The sequence below is a fragment of the Brienomyrus brachyistius genome, chromosome 8, assembly GCF_023856365.1.
Source record: "Brienomyrus brachyistius isolate T26 chromosome 8, BBRACH_0.4, whole genome shotgun sequence".
Lineage (NCBI taxonomy): Eukaryota > Metazoa > Chordata > Actinopteri > Osteoglossiformes > Mormyridae > Brienomyrus > Brienomyrus brachyistius.
Window position 1 is genome coordinate 5,513,565 of NC_064540.1, and position 13,842 is coordinate 5,527,406.

General features: G+C 40.3%; 1 protein-coding gene across 2 annotated transcripts in view; it reads left to right on the top strand.

Annotated features, from left to right (window-relative positions):
• Positions 1 to 727: 727 nt before the first annotated feature.
• The window catches only part of stat6 (signal transducer and activator of transcription 6, interleukin-4 induced), a 29,945-nt gene continuing 16,830 nt past the window's right edge, over positions 728 to 13,842 (top strand). For both annotated transcript variants that reach the window (XM_049022201.1, XM_049022202.1), the window contains exons 1-2: positions 728 to 1,051; positions 13,604 to 13,733. In XM_049022201.1, coding sequence (XP_048878158.1) covers positions 13,615 to 13,733 — 119 coding nt within the window. In that variant the 5' untranslated portion in view covers positions 728 to 1,051; positions 13,604 to 13,614. The remainder of the gene's footprint in view (positions 1,052 to 13,603; positions 13,734 to 13,842) is intronic.

Sequence of the window (13,842 nt, forward strand, 5' to 3'; positions counted from 1 at the left end):
AGAGTGTATGACCTTGACTAAATCAGACTGGTTATAGCTACAGTAGATACAGTAGGTTAATCATATTGTTAATGCTTAATACATTTCCCTTCAGAGGAGTCAGTGTTGTCTTTGAAATGATCGATTCGTCATGCATTTCTGTGTTCTTCGGTTGAAACTGTGGATGGTTCGTTTATTTGTTTGTTTGTTTGTTTTTAATACCGACGGTTGGGGGCTGTCAAGTACCGTAAGGAAGAATAATTTCACTGTGATTTTACTTCCTGGAAATCCAGTATCGAAACAGTCACCAACGTTATTAGTTACAGACACGTTCGTGCTTTTATTAGCTGCAAACAGAGAGAGCCAATAGTGGATATTTTGTTTGGATCTAATATTGCGAGTATACAATTAAATATGTGTGATGTTTTGTTTCTAAACCATCTAGAAAAAAAAGAAATAAGACTCTAACTTTCAAAATCCGCACAATCTGTGACGTCCCACGTGTTTTTTCCAATGTACTTGCTAAAAAATTATGAAATACGTATGTGTAGTTCGTTGTGTCATTTTGCCAAAGTTTTAATAACTTAAAAAAATCAATTTTCAAAAGAGTGGGGAAGCTCAAAAGCAACTAATTTAACAACACATACTTAAAAACATTATTCTAAGCTGTTGACAAATACTATTGTTATGAAAAGCAATCAAAATGAAACACAGGAAATGTTTTTTTTTTTCAAGGGGAGAGGGAGGGGGAGAACTAGATGATAAATGCATTTTCACTTCTTGGTAACGCGAGTGAGAGGGGCGAGACCTAGAGTAGTTACTTTCATTTGCTATATTCTATTTATTTAGATAAAATCATACATGAAAGCAAGCTTTGTTTTTATGATGTTATAGTTGTTCAAGTACGGTGTACATCGAACACTGAACTAAAAATATTTCGGCAATCATATCCTGTAAATTTTTACGGGAGACATAAGTCGCGAAGAATCGGCGGCTTAAAGACCGAAGATCGCCTTGAAACATAGCAAATGTGGTTGCCGTAGGATTAAACCAGTCTTCCATCTTAAAGACGGTAAGCCTTGTCTTTACGTAATTAATATCATAAGTATTGAAAATGATAGTTATGATCGAATGGGTTGTCGTTTTTTCTCTTGCTCATGGAGGCCCAATGTAAGGAGACGCTGAACGCGCAAAGCGATCAGAAAAAGAGTAAACGACGGCATTTTTTTTTTACATTCAAGCTTCGTGAAAATGGAAATGGTAAAGCGTCACATTTCACGTTCACGCTGACAGAAAACCGCTTTTGTTGGGAGGTTCAAGTTCAGCATTCACTTCTTGATTCTGCTTTCCTGCTGTTCCTGGCTTTTTAAAATGTTGCTTGAAGTTCCGTAGCTCGAGATCGTTTGCTAATCTGTCAGTGAAGCAGGCAGGCACTGTAACATCAACCATTGTGCAAAGGTTAGAGAAGCAACGCACGGTGGCAAATTTTTAAACGCTCATTTGTAATAATATTTTTTAAATAAGTCATTTTTAAGTAATATTTCATATGATTAGGCGTATGATAAAAGTTAACCCTGTTGGGCTGGATCCAAAGGTGTTTCACACCTTACGGTGCAGCGTATCCCCAAGTCCGTTTTGTTTTAGGTAATATCGAATGACATATCTCACATACGTCAGTCATCAGCTTGTCAACACTTTTGCTCAAAATTTCTACAAGGAATGTCCGGAATGTCTCAAGAGAATTTAACGTTCCTTTGGAGACGCAATGCAAAAATAATTATCGGACTTTTATTATTGCAGGTTTATTTTTCTGATAATGTGTATGAGAAACAAATTTTGGATGTTCAGACAAATACTTCGTACGTATGATGTTATCTAGCATATTTTAAGAGGTTAGGTGGTATATTAAAACTCCGTGTATATCTGGGAAACCATTCAGAAAAAAAACTATAGTTTATGCTAGAATGTAAAACGTGTAAGGCACAAGAATTGAAACTTCTGATTTTGACAACAAAAACTAATGTTTTCTTGTCTAAATGAATCTATTGTTGAAGATTTTCCCAGCATATGATGTAATACTTCCAGGGGCATAAGAGGGCAGGATGTAGTGCATAACTCATTGTAAGTGGACAGGTGACAGTCAACGGCTATACTGAACAGTACATAATACATTAGTATTAGTTTCAGTAATAAGCGTCTTTTTTTTTTTTTTGTAAAATGCCCCCTTTTCGACATTGAACAGGATGGCTCAGCAGGCAGCGTGGTTGCCACACACTTCCCGATTTCGGGGGTTGAATCCCTCCCCCACTCACGTGTGTGTGGCGTTCACATGTTCTCCCAGTGTTGTGCAAGCTTCCTCCTGCAGTTCAGAGACTTGCAGTTCGGTGCGTGTCTCTGATCTGGCACCAGCATATCGCCCGTAGATGCACATGGCCCTCCAACGGATCGGTCCTCTGCTGCCTTATGGCCCAGGCTGTGCTGGGATGAACTTCAGGTGCTGTAGTAGCTTTTACTGGATAAAGCAATTGAAATGGGGATACGCTAAATCATAATGTTATAACAGAATGTTTTTATTGTCATTGTATAGGTAGCAACTAAATCGCATTTATCGCTTGTCATATCCCATATTGTTCTCCTGTGAGAGCAAAACGTAGCTAGAGTCCGATGTTGGCATTCACCCACAAACCTAATCTGTCGCATACTGATCTCATGTTAATTCATCATTAATGAATCGTGATGTGTCTTTTATCTGAAGCAGTTACTATATTTGTTACTATATCTGTTAATTCTGTAAACCTTTGTGAACTACTGAAGGAAGCTTGAAGGGACAACTGCAAGAACAAGTAGTGAATAATGCAAGTAAAATACTGATGTCATGTTTGTTCATAATTAATGAATCGTGATGCATCTTTTATCCCGAACAGTTACTATATTTGTTACTATATCTGTTAATTCTGTTAACCTTTGTGAACCACTGAAGTAGATACTAAGGAACTATTGAAAGAACAATTAATTAATAACACAAGTGACGCATCTTTTACCTCAAGTCGTGACTGTATTTGTTCATGATTTGAATCCTCTAATTTGGGTTGTACTCAGTGTAAAAGTGTATATTTTAATTTTAAACAAGACAAAACAACATCCATCCATCCATCCATCCATTTTCCAAACCGCTTATCCTACTGGGTCGCGGGGGGTCCGGAGCTTATCCCGGAAGCAATGGGCACGAGGCAGACAAAACAACATGAACGGGCAAATTACAATGTAACTTGCACTGTTACTTCACACTACACTATCTCGAAAGTGCTCATATTCTCTGTTTGTGCTTTGAGATGGACTGGCATCCTGTCCAAGGTGTATTCCTGTCCTGCGCCCTGTATTGTCAAGGATAGACTGCAGGTCAACCGCGACCCAAACCAAGATGGGCATTAGAAGATGTATGAATGAAATCAGACGCACAACTGAAGCTAAAAAACTACTTTGAGTCACAATGCTCCATTCTGATTACAGCTGTTTTTTGTAGGTATTGGGAATGCGGGGCTGTTGACAAATCAAAAATATTTTCAACAACTTCGTCCTTATAACATTTCTTTCTGTGGCGTGTCTGATATAATCAGATGCTGCGAAGAAAGGGATCTATCCATGGTAGTCAAAAGTTAGATGTTGGATGGATAGATGGATGGATGGATGGATAGATGGATGGATGGATAATGCTCTTTTTCAAATCCCACACTATAACACGCAGCAGTTTTAAAAATAATTTTACATTTAATTTTTTTTCCATCTCAAAATATTAACTTTCACCATGTTGCTTTTTGCTCCAATAATTAATACCACCTTTACTATTTATGCCTTAAGTCAGTGGTTCTCAACCTGTTTTGCACCGCGACCCAATTTTTACCATTCCAGCTCAATTGCGACCCTCTTCAAATTAACACTATGACCAAATGCGCAGTGCGCTCTGCAATTTGCGCCAATCGATGCCTATCACACACATCTGATTGGATGTGCCAGTGAATTTTAAATTAAGCGTCTGTGGTTTGGCTTCTTGGATTGGTTGAGTGTTCACTAGTTTTGCGCTAAGCAGTTGCAGACCGACGAGCCGTTTATATAGGATAATTCAATAATTAGAGCTGGAAAATCTGATCGTGGATCAGTATAGGAGCTTGCTAGTTTTAAAATCCTTACATTTCCAACTCCGCCACACGCCCCTTTCAGAACGTGCAGTCCAAGTTTGGGTCGCGACCCATTGGTTTAGAATTGCTGCCTTAAATGATGCATTTATTCATTCGAGAATTTCCCCCAGGATCAATAAAGTCCATTTTAATCTTAATCTCAATATTTATATTCCAAATAGCAATAACAGGGGTATTATTAGTCGCGTTTTGATTTATTTATTTGGTTCATTGTATACAAATATTTGGTAGCATTTTACTTGAGGGAGCACAAATAATGCAGTAGTACACTCTTACTTAATATATTAACTAACCAGAAACTAAGTGTTAGTTATGTACTGACCCCATGTTTGTTCATCATTGATCAATCATAATGTTTCATGTATTCCGTGCAGTTACTATGTTTATTCATGATTTGTACTTGAGTAACTGTAGTAACTGTAACTGCAGTAACTGAGTTACTACATGACTACATGCCCCCTCAAGTAAAGTGGTAATGAATATTTTTTATTGGTAATTGGATATTTTTAACTTCAGACAAAACTGCAGATTTCTTGACTTCAGAAAATGACATACTTGACATTCACACCCCATTTCTGCCGTATCGGACTTAATAATATTTTGAATCAGGATCTGTTGGGTATAGCCGCAGTCCCATTTTTGGCAGAATGAGACTGCATGACCATTCTTGTGCAACCGACACTATGTGACTCTTCACACGCAACAGGACTCCAGGGTTTCCTTATATGATTTGGGTGAAAAGGATTTGCTTTCGGCTTTACCCATTTTATTTCGCTTGTCAAAGGAGATAATGGTGTTTTGGTTGCTTATGGCTACATTGACTGTAGAGGCCTGAATCACTCGAACAGAAATCTGCAGTAAGTGATGAATGTGAGAGTGTGGTGTCGCTTTGTGATGGGCAACACCTTGTCTTCAGCTTTGCAAGTTCATGTCTGTTTCTTTGTACGGTCTTGCTGTCCGGTAAGAGTGGCATTAATGGATGGCGAATATTCACAGTGTAGGTGAATTTCAGGTTCTTAATTGGTACAAAAAGTTATACGAGAATGTAGACGTTTGTAAAGGAGGTGTGAGAGGTGAAATGCATGGGATGAGGTGGTCTACTGTAAAGACTGTAAAGCTTTGTGAAATGACTGTAAGGATGGACTCTCGAGATGAGTGTAGAATGGTGGCAAATGGATGATTTATAGGAAGATTAAGTCCAAAAATAGAGGATGTAGACGGTTGTAAAGGTGGTGTGAGAGGTGAAATGCATGGGATGAGGTGGTCTACTGTAAAGACTGTAAAGCTTTGTGAAATGACTGTGAGGATGGACTCTCGAGATGAGTGTAGAATGGTGGCAAATGGATGATTTATAGGAAGATTAAGTCCAAAAATAGAGGAACCTTTTCTGGGAACAGAAGAGTGCCCGAAACCAAGATCTCAGATTTCTCCTAATGGAAATGAGTTTCAGCCTTTGTTTTTTCTAATGTGTGTCACTGTAGCGACGAATTTACTGCAAATAGAAATACAAGTAGTTTGGCAGATAGCCTTGTAACAGGGCATGAACCGGATTATTTTTGGAGTTCTGAACAATTACATGATCGTACGGATACACTGACATGAAGTACAGGGGTAAAATTTGCACAGGGATCAAGGCACAACAAAAGTTGTGAAAGCAATGATAGTATGATAGTGATGCAAAAACCCCTTAGAAGGAGAAGATATTTGAAGAATGGTTTGTAGGGTTGGGAGATAATCTGAGTAAGTGGCATGTCTACAGTGAAACTTTGAAATGGATGATGAAAATGGGGGGGGGAGGAGGTTCTTATAAAAGTGCTAGATTTTTATATAAATTACTGTTTCTATTTTACACAGAATTGCACTTATTTTCCCATTTTGCCCTCTCCTACTCATCTGGTCATTCCTTACTTTTCCTCCGTAGGCCTACAGCCTGTCGTGAGTCTCACATTCCATACTTGGTGCACTTATGCCCCCAAAATATCAGGTTTAAGTACTGAAGTACGAGACTTGAGACTCACAGCTGTGCTTACTAGTTATAGTGATGTAGTGATGCCATTGACAGAATTGGCTTCTAAAAAATGTAGCATTTGTTTTGCATTTTTTTGCACAGTAAAATCTTGCCTGTTTGAATTGAACTTGAATATAATATGGAAATGTTGGGTTTTAGCCTATAATGTGTGCTGTTGTTATGTTTTTTCTAAAGAAATGTGTGATCAGGAACAACTTAATTCTTTTATTTCAGTTTATAACATTTTATTTGCAGATTATGGCAATCATAAACTAATCAGAAAAAAGCAATTAATTATTTGAAATTCGCAGTCAGGTGAAATAAAAGAATTAAGCCTAAGATAGCGCCTCCCATATGCAATGTGGATAATTAGGGTTATAGCCTAAGATAGCGCCTCCCATATGCAATGTGGATAATTAGGGTTATAGCCTAAGATAGCGCCTCCCATATACAATGTGGATAATTAGGGTTATAGCCTAAGCTAGCGCCTCCCATATACACTGTGGATGATTTGACATTTTGCTCTTCTAAAACAGCATTATTCTTCGGTTTTTGTGACAGGAACTGAACCGTCTTATTTATGTCTAATGCTTTTGCTTGTCGGGACTCAATACTCAGCACCCAAGAGGACTCATACGCTCATCTGTCGTTGTTGTTCGTAAATGATTTTTAATCAAACTCAGGGCTGAAAGGCTGTGCTCACATGAAGCACTGCTCACGCCTGTTCACTTCTACTCGCACTAGTCGAAATATCGCTAGCACCCCTCCCCTCTTCTGCCCCACTCGTGCTAAGGTGTTCTGCTCACCTTACAAGTAGGGCCTCAGTTAGCATTACTGTAAACTAATGTTTGCTTTGTTTCTTAATTTAACAATTGTCAGACTTAAGATATGTAACAGCTTTGAGTAAATAGGGGGTTATGGATTTACCAACAAACTCCTCAAAACGTAGATGGTTATCAGTTGAAAAACCTTCTCCGCAGTATCATTCAAAACATCTTCTTCTTCTGTATGCGTCATTGACGCTTGACATTCCTATTTGGCTCATTAGCACCACTAGTGTTTGGGCTTGGAATTGCATCCATCTAATCGCTCTTGGACAAAGGACAGATGAGTGACAGGGCATGGGCACTAAAGGGGGCCAATCAGATTGCAGCCGGGGCCAATGCCCTGTGGCCCCACCCCTAGAACCGCCACTGATCCTTTGATTCACCAATTACACAAAGTACAACAAATTTGTTTTGGTGCAGGTGGTGGCGTTAGACATGCAATCGAAACAAATCAATAAATAGAATAGAAATAAAATGCATGAATAATTTTCGCCAACCTTGCGTGCTGAATGTCAATCAGACTTAAAAAGAGTAAAGTTTTGAGTGTGCTTGGTGTGTTTACATATCTGTGTATCCTATGCATGAAGTGTGTTTTTATGTTATGTGGTAAGTGTTATATATCTGGCACCCCTGGACCATTGTCTAGCACCTGCTGTAAGACAAGAGACTTGCCTGATTGTGAAAAGGTTTCAAGGAGAATTACTGATTGCATAATGTCATAACAAGGAACGGTTAATTTCGGGGACGTCAGACATTCAGAACGGTAATTGCCATAATGGACAATGTGGCAAGTCTGCATGTGCTATCTTACAAATAGTTACTTGTGTGCAGAGCATATAAATTGGCAATGTGAAAGTAAGAACCCGAGTAGGAGAGGTATCACTGTGTTTAAGTGTTCGTTTGACAACAAGTTTGGCAAGTTTCTTGCATAAAGATGATGGTGACATTTCGCTCTGTCACACTGCTTTGAAGTGCTTGCTCTGGTCACGGTCTCTGAGCCTGCAGAGGGCTTAGGTAGGAGGTAGGTGGACACCCTGTATGGGACGCCAGCTGAACTTCAATCATTACTTTAAAGTTTTGTATGTCTTAAAGTGGACTTGATTTTTTTTTCATTTAAACATCATATCAGTCATATTTTGAATGAAAATTTTAACATCAGAGACGAAGGATGGGACCTCTGCGTTTAATGAACTTAGTGTCAATTGAACAACAGTACAATTTTGAAACTTTCAAGCTCAACAAAATTGCAAATTATAGGCTTGAAGTGCCGCTCCAACCTATACAGCTGTTTGCATGTGGAAAAGGTTTGCCTTGGCTTCTGACATCGCAGTTACTCTAATAGCTTTGTGAAATTTTATTCCAACTTTCCAACTTTTAAACTTTTATTCCCAAGTTTAAAAAGCTGGTAGTACAGCAACAGGCGTCACCTAATCAGGGTTTAATAGATGCATCACTGTGTTTTGCAGAGAAAAACAACTCTGCTGTCTGGTTATCAAATTATTAATAAAAGTATATAATGTAAATATCACAATATTTTCAATTTGTACATTTTGAATAGTACAGTACAGTACAGTGGTGCATAAGGGGGTATTTATTCATATGTGTCATTTATCTTAATGTTTATATATGACCCAACCCCAAAAAAATTTATAAATGGTCAGCTAAAACAAAAGTGAGGATAAGACAGAATCATAGATGTATGCCTTTGATACTGGGAATCCATCCATCCATCCAACCACCCATCTTCCAGCCACTTTGGTCAAGGTCAAAGGGGGCCAAAGCCTATCACAGCCAGCATAGGGTACAGGACAAGGGGACACCCTGGATAGGATGCTGATAGGAAGTGTTATCAGTTAATCATCTTAAATTTTCTCATTATTCAAATTTTGTATTCATTGTTTATATTTCTAAGACCAGTCCACTTTGTTTTTAATTATTGTTGAAGAGGACATAGACCTAATGAAAGGAATAAACAGTGAGCCCTGTGTGCCACACTCTTACATATTCAGTATACAGACATACTTTTGCATGGCTTGTTTTCACAATGCCTTTAATTTCGTATGCAGTTCTCCAGAATAATGTCGCAAACCCAAGATTGTTCATCAGCTTACAAGTTCTAGTTTGCAAAGTGGTGAAGGACCCATAATTCCCATCCATCCATCCATGTATCCATCCATCCATCCATGCTTGTCCTATGCAGAATCATAGGTGCCTGGAGCCCATACCAGAACCTACAAGCGCAAGGCAGGGAATAATCCAGGATGGGGCACTAACCCATCACAGCACAGTAATTCAGCTTACTAAATAACTTCATCTGAAGTTGCATATTTCGCATATGCCATTAGTACGTAAAGTCACAGCTAACAGAGCATGCTAACATGGAAAAATGTCATATAATGCAATTAGGCATTTAAAGATGCCTAAGGATGCACATCATACATTGGGTCATATAATAGACATCAGAAATTCTTTCCATTCCACGAAACCCTAAATGCAGTTACCTAAGCAGTCCTGGCATGTCTGTGGCAAATATTGTCAGAAGGAATGTGTAAGAAACAGCTGTAGTTTTACCGCCAGCTGTCAGTCGATAGGTCTGTAAACGTTTCAGATGGAATTGTCTGCTGTCCACATATTACCTATGGAAATTATACTGAAAGGAAAAAAAAAGCGAATCAATAAAGTTTTGGAATTTGAGGATTTGACTTCCGTAGATCGATCAAGCCTAGGCAGGAAACTACCTTTGTACATACTACTCTGCACCTAGGGGAATGTTTCTCAGCTGCCTCAGATATCAGTATACAGCAGTGATATTATAGGGGTCCCTTAAAGCCATACATTTGGCCAAACCAGAAAATCATAAGTGAATCGCATTAGCGTACGACATTTATACGAATCGCTAACAGGATAACATCTAAAAAGGCATTTTTGCAATGCCATTGGTGTTTCCCTACATGAAGGGGTTAATCAAACATGTTGGGGGATGTTAGCATTTATGATAAATTGAGGCGGCATGCTTTACCAGAGGGCGGGATTTCCAGTTTCAGTTTTCTCTGAGTTCCGTTTGCCTCTCTCCAGAATCCTTTTTTAAAGGGCCAGTTCACCCCAATAGTGCTGACTATCCATCTGGGTTGTTCTGCTGTTAGTTGCCTAGTTTTGGAGAGATAGGGTGTAGAAATGTCAGGCTTCTCTCGAAGATAATGAGGGTGAACGGCATCCTTTCTGTGGTGATTAAAGCGCCCGAAAAATACATTTGAAAAATTCGACAGCATTGTCTTTTACCAGAAATCAGGACCCAGTTATTTCCTTTTACTCTACTCCATACACCAATCATGTCACTGCACAGTGCTTGTGCTCCTCCATACACCAATCATGTCACTGCACAGTGCTTGTGCTCCTCCATACACCAATCATGTCACTGCACAGTGCTTGTGCTCCTATTGTATCTTTCTGTGCAGCGATACGATTGGTGTGTTAACAAAATAGTTCCTTCAATAACTGCGTCATGATTTCTGGTAAGAAACGTTGCTTTTGAATTATTCAAATGTGTTTTCTCTGGCTCTTTTTGGCACGTGCAGCTTCTGCTTCCGAGGATAATTCTCAGATGGCTGCGATCCTGTGAAAAGTCATGAGTTTTGGCCCTCCATGTATGTCAGTAATATCGTTAATATCAGTATTAGTAATATTTTCTTTGCAGCACTCAGTAATTCATTAAGAAATGGAAATAAACAACGTATGGACTGTTTCAGCCAATAGATGAACCAGCTAACTCAAACACAGACATAACAGAGTGCAGCTAACTCAAATGATCTATCTCTGATAGGCCTGGTTTCTGGGTGCAGCTCAGTTTGTCGAGCTCCACACCAGACCATTTCCTCCAGCTGGAGAATATAAATTTTGTAAAAGGCTTAAAAAAAAACAAAAAACACATTGAGTCTCCTGTTTGGAGAAACTTGGGTTTTGCCCACTGAAGTCAGTCTTCACTGCAGCATCCCCAGATTTTCCCTCTTGTCTCTGGGGAAAAGTCATGTGACAGACATAGTAAGCAAGGGGACATGAGGCACCAGAAGCTGACTGAAGACTATCCTCTAGAAGGATTTGCATCTCCAGTGCTTGACAGCAACGGCAAGTTCAGCATGAGGGAGTGGATGGAGACAGTAATGAAGAGCTGATGGCTGAAGGCAAGACAGAGTCAAATATAGCTGTTCAAGAGACTAGCAATTAACTTGGAACTAGTCAAACGAGTGCCTGAAATTAACCAGGTTACGTTACAGAGTGTAGCAACAACATTTACACTTCAGATAGTTGTGTTGAAATTGGTCTTGCATCATGAAAAGTTTGACACTTCCTGGGCACGTCAGAGGTAATAAACCAATATAACCAGCCCTATATTGGGTGAGGTATTTCTTTAGAATATGACTATGTCTCTCGGCTGGCCTGGGAACGCCTCGGGATCCCCCCAGAGGAGCTTGTTGTACACTGGACGAAGTGGCCGGGGAGAGGGAAGTCTGGGTCTCCCTGCTGAGGCTGCTGCCCCCGCGACCCGACCCCGGATTAAGCGGGAGATGATGGATGGATGGACGTCTGAGCAGTGAAATATCAGTTGCTTCCATTTGGAGTTTTTCTTTTGTCCGGAGCAGCTAAGACACCATCTCGGAGCAGTACTGAGGACACAGCATTTGGAAGTACCCTCCCATGATAAATTCACACAAATTCAAATGCACAGCCGCAACACTGCAATCATATCAGAGATATGGACTTGCATTATTGCAATGGGATGCATTATTGATTCATGGAACTTGACTTACGCATTATGCACTATGGAAAATTTGTATAGACTTTGCATCATACTAAATGTTGTACACAGATTTCTTTTGGCTATTTTCCTATTTGTTTTCCAAAAAAGCAGTGAGGCAGTTTTAAAATAATCCCGCCACACTCACTGAGAAACAAACCAAACCTGTTTGGTAAGGAGACTTGTAAATACATGCCAACCCGTCCATCCCTCCTCCTTTACCATTTTTATCTCCCTGTCCTACTTTTTTTGCATTGTTTGTCAGCTTGACTTGAGTGCGTGGAAGGAAAATGCATCTTGTTCTCCAAAGATAGCCTTCGCCCACTGTGATGACCTCTGCCAATCATCCACAAAGCATCCAAACTTACGGCTTCAGCACCTACATTACGGTTATATCTGTTTGTGGACACAAATTTTTCATAAATCTGATAGAACCTGTCTAGAGATTCCTTCTTAGGTGAGTCACTGAAGGAGCTCTTTCCAAATTGTTCCCTGCCCAGCCAAAAATATGTTCAGACTCGGCACTCACCATCCATGTTGTTTCAACTGGATGCAAACGTGTATTTTACAGGAAGGGACGAGAATGAGTCGTGAATCCAAATGAATGCTTTGAAAAGACTTGTTCTTAATGGTGAAACCTTTCACACTTATTGCCCTGCTGTCTCTCCTGGGTATTTCATCAGCAGGGAAATTAAAAGTAAACGAAGAGCAACTCAGGCTTGCTGTTCTTGTCGAACAGTTGTGCTGTAATACAAAAGTAAAAAAAAACAGAGTTTCAATCCAGTAATTTCACAACTCTCTCTGTGGCATCTGGGTTCGTCCTTTGGAAGAAACACTCATTCACTCACACCAGAGCCAGTCTGAGTGTGTGTCCTTCACTGTGCCCTCTCCTTGTGTCTCCCCACCAATCTTTGTGCAAAATCAAAGTGAAACAGGAAGCCAGACTGTTTGCACAGTATACTGCAAAGAACAGGAAGTAGCAAGGAACACTGCAGAAGCAGAAGTCAAGGACAGTGGACTGCCACTGGGCTAGGCTCTATAGAACATTCTGTATTAAGGATCTCCTTTTGCATTGGTTTTTAATCACAAATAAATAAAATGATATTTTACTGGCTTGTAGCTCAGCATGGTAGGAATCTGTGGCCTCATCCAGAATTCAAATCCAGCGACTGGCAGAGTAATTTTCTCGCCATTTGGGCCCTTGATCAAGGCCTTTAACCCCAGTCGCTGGCTGACCTGCTCTCTGATCCTCACTAACTATGACTTAGAGACAGAAGCCAAATAATTTAACATAGCAGTTTTCACCTTATCCTTCTCTGATGTTCAAAACGACATGAATGTATGAACCTAGGCCTAAAGGTTGTCAAATGACATGCCCAGTTTACGTTTTTTTCACTTGGCACACCACACAGGGGCACCGCTGCAATTCTGTCAATGCGCGCATAATTGGGTCAGAGGTAGTCAAGGAGACCGACCGTGATGCTTTTCCACTGTTCGCATGGAACGCGGCATCTTCTGAAACGCTAGAACTACCTCAGCAGCCTCACTGCGCCTGTCACGTAGCACACTCACCTTCTCTGTGATGAAGCCTGCTAAGGGTGGAGTCCCCATCTCTCTTGAATATTAACTGAATATTAAGTGCGATCGACCGACAGGAACGTCTGGTTGTCCGTTTCTGAGCAGCGTTGTATTTTTTTTTTTTTATTGCTCGGATAACAGACGCCGGTCGTTTTGGGAAGCTCGTGATCATGTGATCCTGACAGATCATTTTAGCGAATGCTCCGTGTCCTGTCTCTTGCAGACTGTTTCGCCATGGCCCAGTGGGAGAAAGTGAAGAGTCTGCCCCCTCAGTCCCTCAGCGAGCTGTACCCCGCCGAGTTCCCCATGGAGGTCAGATATTACCTGGCCAGATGGATTGAGGATCAGCCCTGGTAGGACCGTGGAGATGGTGCCGGACATTAGCATTAAAACTCACACCTGCGCAGGGTTCACAACACTGTCCATGCACGCATTAGACAGCAAGACCAAGTTAGGGCACGC